The 8,220-nt window shown below is 42.1% G+C and overlaps 1 protein-coding gene across 1 annotated transcript; it reads left to right on the top strand.

The window, feature by feature from the left end:
• The first annotated feature begins 3,415 nt into the window (after positions 1 to 3,415).
• Positions 3,416 to 5,896, top strand: LOC119187637 (uncharacterized). Its single transcript, XM_037435722.2, has 3 exons — positions 3,416 to 3,519; positions 5,015 to 5,488; positions 5,771 to 5,896. The coding sequence occupies exons 1-2, from the start codon at positions 3,454 to 3,456 to the stop codon at positions 5,468 to 5,470; spliced, it is 522 nt and encodes a 173-aa protein (XP_037291619.2). The 5' UTR covers positions 3,416 to 3,453; the 3' UTR covers positions 5,471 to 5,488; positions 5,771 to 5,896.
• Positions 5,897 to 8,220: the final 2,324 nt, after the last annotated feature.

Below are 8,220 nucleotides of genomic sequence, written 5' to 3'. Positions count from 1 at the left end.
CAGTTTGTTTCCATTATCGTTATTTAAGGAAGATTTTGCTAATTAACTCACAACTCTCCAAATTAGCATTGATTCTCACATCTAAAGACAGTCACACTTCATCTCGCTTTCTGTGTGGCTGTCACTGCCTTAAAACGCGTACTCCACTTTTTTATGCTCTCTAAGCATTTGACGCTGCTTTGCGGAAACTTTCCCTGACGTCTGCTGCATGGGCCAGAAAATTGTCCTTACTATCTATCGATTTCAAGCATTCGCGAAGCTGAAACGAGAGTCTCTCTCTCTTTTCGTCCTTTTCACCCGTGTGATAAAGTCTCTCGACCTCAAGACTCGTATACACGTCCCTTGTTTGTTTTCTCACTCAAACAACGCTGGACGAAATATTTGCACCGTGTTTTGTGAAAAGCATTAGCACTGAACACCTCCCGACGAGTCTCCCTCGTTTTACGTAGACACATACCTAAGCTTAAGCGTATGCACGTTCTCGCATTCCGGCTTCATAAAAATGCTGTGGTGCATGGAACCAGCGAAATTCCGCTCACAATTTCATTTGATTACTGCTGTTATCTATTTCCGCACAATTCGTCTGCAGGCACAAAAGTCCCTCCTGTGTCTTGTAATAAGAATATTGTAACAAAGGCTACCTCTTACTGTAGGTACAAAACACCCTTACGTTCACCACTATACCGTGCTCGATTGCACCGAATTAGTTTAGTAGCAGGCAGCTTTATTAAATGTAAGGTAACTGGTCGCGTTAAACAAGGAAAGATATTTGAGGCACATTTGCAAACATTGCATGCATCATTTATGCGTAGTTTCATTGATGTGGTGCACCTGGAGTGTTGTATACTTGTACTTGGCGAGATAGTGCATGGATTGCTCGATGGCTTAAGGCCATCGAGCAATTTCGTTTTTAGCTACAGTCGTTGATGAAAGGTGAGTGCTTGGCTTTGCACAGCCCACCAAAACGTCTATTACAACGTACGCGGCATCCCGTAAGCGCTGTAGCAGACACTCGCGGAACTGAAACTTAGATGCAGCAAATTATTGGCTATCACCGTATACTCTCGATGCTAGACGCTTTGCGTGCTACCTTGATATTATCGGCACATACTTCTTTCTTTCCTTGTCATTTCATCGGCTATCGTGTGTCCTCCTCGCCCTCTTAAGTGGCGAATAAGTTGAATTCATACCCGCGCTATAGTAATACCTCCAGATAGATAAGAGATTTCTCGGCTAAGAAAATGCGTAGCCAAGAGAAAGCTTTGTGAATTCGGCACCAGAAGGCCGCACCCGCACGGTTGAATTGGTAGTTACGTTCAGTGTATGAACCAGCCGTTAGTACATTAACTGTGCGGACCAGTTGTAGAAAGCCGATCGAGAGAGATATTCTGATTAGTCTTATTTGATATGATTACATATACCAATGAGCACCTATGGAAAGGACAAAGATGACACAATGAGAGAACAGGCTAAGTACTTGCACCAATAGGGGCCAAACGCTCACCTGCTTTAAGGAAGAGGAATGATTGATATGATTGATATGTGGGGTTTAACGTCCTAAAACCACTATATGATTATGAGGGACGCCGTAGTGGAGGGCTCCGGAAATTTAGACCACCTGGGGTTCTTTAACGTGCACCCAAATCTGAGCACACGGGCCTACAACATTTCCGCCTCCATCGGAAATGCAGCCGCCGCAGCCGGGATTCGAACCCGCGCCCTGCGGGTCAGCAGCCGAGTACCTTAGCCACTAGACCACCGCGGCGGGGCTTAAGGAAGAGGAAATACAAACATAACCTAAACATAAACAAGGGAAATAAACAGATAAGCAAATGAACCTAAGAAAATATCAGCTACAGCAGGCAGGAACGAGACAGACACACCTGAAAGTATAAATAATTTAAAGGCACAAAAAGTTTACCGTCTTTTTAGCTATTTCTCGGGAGAGGACTGACGGAAAGCCTATATATGCTCTCATGGTATACTTATCAAACTAAATTGACGTTACCACTGGATTCCAGTTCCATTTCCCAATAATTCTTTTTTGGTCGCCCTGTCATGACCGCTTATTCTGAACGTGGAGGCTTGGTCACCGGCAGTGTTAATGAAAGTTATATTTACCTGACGCATTGATTCTCACTTCTAAATTTGGTGAATGCTGCGGTTTTACATAGCAAAGTCAACTGTCGCTTGTAACCTCTTCGCATACCCCTGCTACATTTTGCCCACCCTCATTGAAGTGGAACAGAGGGCTCCGGAAATTTCGGCCACACGAGGCCTCTAGCATTTCACCTCCTTCAAAATGCGGTCGGCGCGGATATTATTTGATTCCGCGACCTTTCGCTCTACTTAAAATGATAGTATCGTCGTTTTTGCTCGTATATCATTTCATATTTCCAGAACAATCAGACAAGCATTCATCCAATAAAAATAGTTTGGAGAAATGGTTAATACTCGGGCAATTTCACGTTTCTCGCCGAAACAAATTGAGATCAGAAAAGCAGAAGGATCTTCGAAAATTTATTGTTACCTGTGAATATAAATTGAAACTTTTGTGAGCATGTTATCAAACAGTAAGGTACTGTTCATTTCGCCTGAAATGTTTTGGCACTGCAGGATACGTGCACTGCCTTTTATCTGTCAGAACCTCAAATTATGTTACAGATGGGAAGACAAGATTTTTTTTTCTCGACCTCTCTGCGTCGTTCCGGCAGATTACCAAGAATCCACATGCTTCCAAGTGGCATTTTCCGCTATGGGCACGCACCCATCAGTTAGAAAAAAAAAAACTACGCACCATAACCTGAAACCACGTAACATAACCTAAAAAGATCACAACTGACAGCGAAGCGACTTAGTTCCGGACTAGTTCCGTTTTCCGTTGTGCTCGTGCTTGTATTGCAAAAGTGAGCTTATACGCCTCTTTTTCCTGCTTTATTCTACCCGTAAAGAGGGAGGAGCAAGCGTGCCCAAAAGGAATTGTTCGCAGTATAGAAACGAAATGGTGGTTCAGTGCTTGCTCCAAACGCAAGAAGCGGAAAAACCTAAGTGAGATACATGAACATGTGCCGAAAGCTCGCCGCCCGAACTCCCACAGCGCGCCTGCAGCAGTTCCGCTTTCACCGATAGCCATCACAGCGCTATTAAAGAAATTCTAGCCGCGTACAATCGAGCCCAGATGCAAAATACTGAACACAGAAGTGCGGCCGATAAAGCTCATCATTTCGAGCGTGGGGCTTATATGGATGGCAGTTTCGATCACGCTATCTTCCCACAATCAGGCGCGTTCCCTACATCAGGCTGACTTTCATACGCACCATTATGCGAGAGTAACAGTTGACTTTAATTCTGCGTTGAAGAAAAAAAAAATGAACGAGCATAAACTAGGCGTGACCTTCTTAGTCTCGTAAGAAGAGCTTAAACTGGGGATAGGTGGTGGTATAAAAGCAGCCTATGGCTACGCCGACAGCACAATTTCTTGAGACTGCCGCTCCAAAGAGGCACATCATGAGCCCGCTGGTAAGTTCTACTGTTCTATGATGGTCTTTAAAACACCCAGATTAATGTGCTCAGAACTATGCCGTGGGAGCAGCCAACATGCCTCTAAATCGTCCGTATAGTCTTAAGGTATATATTGTAGTGCCTCTGTATTTATTGTACTTTTATGCAAAATGTAATGTGAAATATCATTGCAAATAACGACATAAAATGTAGTTCTCATTATTCATATTCTAGCTGGCACAGAAATTCAGCAGTCCAAAATATTTACCGTACAGATTGCGTTAATCGTTGTAGAAACCATTTAGCCATATCATGTGTGCATATTTGCTACAAAAGCAACATAATTGTCAACTTTACTGCGCTCTTTATTCAGTTGAATTTGTAGCTAAAGCATGTCAGGTGTTATAAAGGACACGTTTATAATATATAATGACCCCAAATATTGATATTTTGAACGAGGAGAGATCGCAGAGATTCAGATACAAAAGTGCCCCTCCTCGACTTTTTCTAGTTGCGAAAACTATGAAAAAGCCAAAAGTTACATGCAGTATTACCAGGACAACAGTAGGGCAAAAACTGTTCGAGCTGTCAAACTCAGAAAACTTTATTTCCTTAAGCTTTGTCGCCTTTTATAACGTTTGAGTTTCAGGAAGTGGACTACTTGGGAAGTTTATATGTTCAGTTGTGACACTTACTTTCAAATTCAAAACGCGTGGTGAAACGTTATAAAAATTAAAAAAAAACTTACAAGAACAATACTAGCTAAATTTTGTTCATTGCATTAACCGCGAATAAAACAGCAAGCAGGAAAAGTTCATTTTATGTATGCTGTGCCATTATCTCTTAAGATGCAAGTTTAAGTATACAGGCACAAATACTGAGCATGTTCTTATAGGTAAAGAGCCCGTGAAAATTCTATTTCAGGAGAAAGTTGTGGTTTGAGTTGTCAAGTCAAGTGGCCTAAGAATATACGTTTCATTTCCACTGAAAGAATTCAGTAAACAATCCTAGCGTTAGAGCAATTATATCCAGGATAGAAACTAGGCATCGCACGGATGTACACATGCGCGTATAAAATTACCAGCAATGTAACAAGAGCTCTATAGCTGGCACAATGAGTATCTCATCTTTTACGTCAATTTTTGCGCTTTTTCTTCTTTGCATTTAGACAGTGCTACTTTTTCTGACGCAATCGCTTGAAATGACAAATCCTTTGGTATAATTACAATTTGTCTGACGATTGCTTAGCATTTTTATATATCTGTCAAGCACTCACGACGAAGTAAACCTTTACTCAGATGGCGGACAGCAGGTCGTTTCTCGAGAGCTGCAGGTCTGAATATAAAGCAGTTGTGTAATTTAGTAATTTTTTTTTAAATTTCGATATCATACCTCTCGGGCAGATTGTTTAACACTGGTTTTGATAGCAAATATTTGCAATGGCATAAAATGTGGGCTAGGGTAAACTCATTAAACGCAAAATCAAGGTAAACATTGATTATTGACAATACAGGTATTCGTCCTGGTTTCTTCTGCCTTTGTGGCCTGCTCCAAGGCTGGTGGACTCGGTGGCTTCGGCTACGGTGGTTACGGGGGCCTCGGCTATGGTGGTTACGGTGGCCTCGGCTATGGTGGTTACGGCGGACTAGGCTACGGTGGTGGGGGAGTAGGTGTCGGCAGCAGCGTGACTTTGCTCAGTGGCAGACCTGGCTTTGCGAAAACTGTGGCAGGGCCTGCCTTCCTCGTGCGCACTGTGCACCACGTAAACAAGGTCCATGGCGGTGGTGCCATCGTCGCTCATTCAGGCCTTGGAGGAGTTGGCGGAGGTCTCGGATATGGAGGAGGCCTGGGATACGGTGGAGGACTCATCTATGGAGGAGGCCTAGGTTACGGAGCTGGTCTGGGCTACGGAGGCGGCCTCGGATATGGTGGTGGCCTGAAATATGGAGGATATGCCCTGAAGGGATAAATACAATGTTTACATGAGGTACAGTTACGCTTTTTTCTAAAAATTTGGCCAAGCCAATATTTTGCTTCCACTATATGAGCCACGTAATGCATCTCTACAACATATAATACGTACTTATGGCATTGTGATATCACAGTCTTCGTCAGCAGATGATGAGCAGAACGCCGTTTCAAGATTAATTCATGAAATAATAGCAGAATTAGTTTCTTTACAAAATAAATTTTTACAAGAGCAAATGCCTTGTATGACAGGATTTTGTACGAGAAAACAACTTACATTTTCTTCTCTCTGTGTTTTCAGATCAGACGCGGCGCTAGGGAGCTGTTTTTCTGTCAGCGCAATGCACACAGCAATCTACCCTGTTGGTATACTTTCTGGAAGGACCCTTTGTATATGAAATGTAAATAAAGTTTGCTCAGTACTGAATATGATGCTTTCGGATGCTCTATTGATACATCTATCAGCACCAAATTTACGAATGGCTTATTTTAATAGCGCTCCATCTTTACCAATAAAAGTACGAAGTTTCCCACCAGAACCACACTCTAAAAGTAGCTTCCTCGTTTATTTTCACAAAACAAATAGTTTCTTAAAGGATGCTGACATGCACCTATACGTGCACATAACACATTGCTGTATTCATAATCAACATGTTGTTAATAAACCTTCAATATTATATCAGGTATTTGATAGTATACAGGAGGAGGCCTATAGCCAGAAGCCGTACCAGGACCTCCTTTAAAAAACAGTTATATTGCTTTACAACCTAATAATATCGATGCATAAAACAGAACAGTAACAGACCAAATACCCAATCACTAACACATGAGTGTTATTTTAGCATACAACGTGGTAGTAATAACAAGAGTAAGAAACACAATAAATAAAATCAAAGTTTTTGCGCCTTTATGAAAGTACAATAAAAACAAACATGTATTAAGCTTCCTTGTAAGTGTTGTCGAAGTACTAATTTAGTTTTCTTTTCAATTATGTAAAAAAAAGAACTTCGAGGACACTTGAGCTTTGCCTTCAAGGGTGGACAGCGATAGCGCAATCGGGCCATGTGCGCATCGCCTCCTCAACTGCTGGCCTTACTTGTTTTGATTCTCTGTGCGTGCCTTAGTGATGCCACGTAAAAACGAACGTCTGTGCGCGTAGCATTGGGTGTTTGAAAGTATCCTAAAGTATGCCAACTTCAAGTACAGTTGTTAACCCATTAAGGCCCGCGTAAGTACTGATAATGTTTTATCGAGATTTTACACATTTAATTACCTGAAATAGAAAACAACATGCTCAAAACTGCATAGAGATTCATCATTTTTTTTTCAGAACTTACGATACTGCCCTTTAAAAAGTTCGTAGTGCACTATACATAGCAACGGAAAAGCTGTTGTGATGCAATTATGCAGAATCGCTAAGCCCTGGCAAAAGTAATACCAAAGAAATAAGTAATATTGAACCATGCAACTTATTGAAACATTAGTTCTCAATGATTATCATAACGTCACACTTCTCGCAAACCGTTTCGATGTATTGTGGCAGATGTCAATTGTTTTTCGAGCTTCTTGTGAAAATGTCAGTATGAATAGAAGGCTGCAGGAAGCCCAGCAGACGCTTAAGATCCCTTTGCCCTTCTCCTGAGTAGAACAAAACTCAGTCACTGTCTTGATATTATGCTACCAAAGAAAAATAGTCAACGCATAGATGGTCTGCTAATACATCCAGTGCAGGATCGCACTCTGTGTGCGCTTTTTTCTGCCACTTCAATCATCTGGGTAAATAGGGGCTGGTACTGCTTTTTCTCCGAGATGAAAATTCTCTAGTTATTCGCGGCTTGATCGTAAAGCTCAGCCCCTTCAATGCCATTGCTACACCTGCTCAAGAGCATTGACAGTGGCACTACGTTTAATTTCTTTTCCTTTCAAAGAATGGCCACTTGATTACGGAGCATAGCAACTGCCCTTTAGGTTCTGGCATTTACGAACAAATTTTTTTTTGCTGGATCAAAACATAAACTATATTCCCCACGTTTTTTTTTTGCATGTTATTGAAAGTTGGTAGAGTACCGTGGTCATTCCTGTTCTGCTCCCAAGTCGGCTCTCACATATTTACAGCGATGTCTGCCGCAGTCTCATGCATCTCAGTTAACCGAAAATTGGCATTATTCCAAAGGAAATCGTTCGTTAAACTTCTGAGGCACCGCACAACATTGGATACGTGTGTGCTCCCACGAAGTCCCTTTGTACTACGCAAAGTGCGCCCACGTTTGATTACACCTCAGAGCAAAAGTATCAACTCTATATGCTTCTCGCGCTTTGCATGAATTATTTCGTTTTTGTGTAAGCATGAGTAATCTGTTAGATCTTATTTTCATTTAAGTTTAGTGACTCTTATAACAATTGATTGATTGATATGTGGCATTTAACGTCCCAAAACCACCATATGATTATGAGACGCCTAAAGGAGGGCTCCGGAAATTTTGACCGCCTGGGGTTCTTTAACGTGCAGTCAAATCTGAGCACATGGGCCGACAACATTTCCACCTCCATCGAGTATGCAGCCGCCGCAGCCGGGATTTGATCCCACGACCAGCGGGTCAGCAGCCGAGTACCTTAGCCACTAGACCACCGTGGCGGAGCGACTCTTCCAACAAGGGAAAGAACCAAGTCAATATGCCATCTCAATATTATGTTGCTGCAGTGTTTGGCTTGGGAAATTTCAATGAGCACGGTGACGATACTCCGTTCTAT

Source organism: Rhipicephalus microplus, chromosome X (genome assembly GCF_043290135.1).
Source record: "Rhipicephalus microplus isolate Deutch F79 chromosome X, USDA_Rmic, whole genome shotgun sequence".
Lineage (NCBI taxonomy): Eukaryota > Metazoa > Arthropoda > Arachnida > Ixodida > Ixodidae > Rhipicephalus > Rhipicephalus microplus.
This window is presented reverse-complemented; position numbering and strand designations above follow the sequence as displayed.

Excerpts from the sequence above, each read along its gene's own strand:
- LOC119187637 (XM_037435722.2), top strand. The coding sequence starts at position 3,454 with ATGGCTACGCCGACAGCACAATTTCTTGAGACTGCCGCTCCAAAGAGG. Across the intron at positions 3,520-5,014 it reads GGCACATCATGAGCCCGCTG|GTATTCGTCCTGGTTTCTTC; the intron begins GTAAGTTCTACT and ends TTGACAATACAG.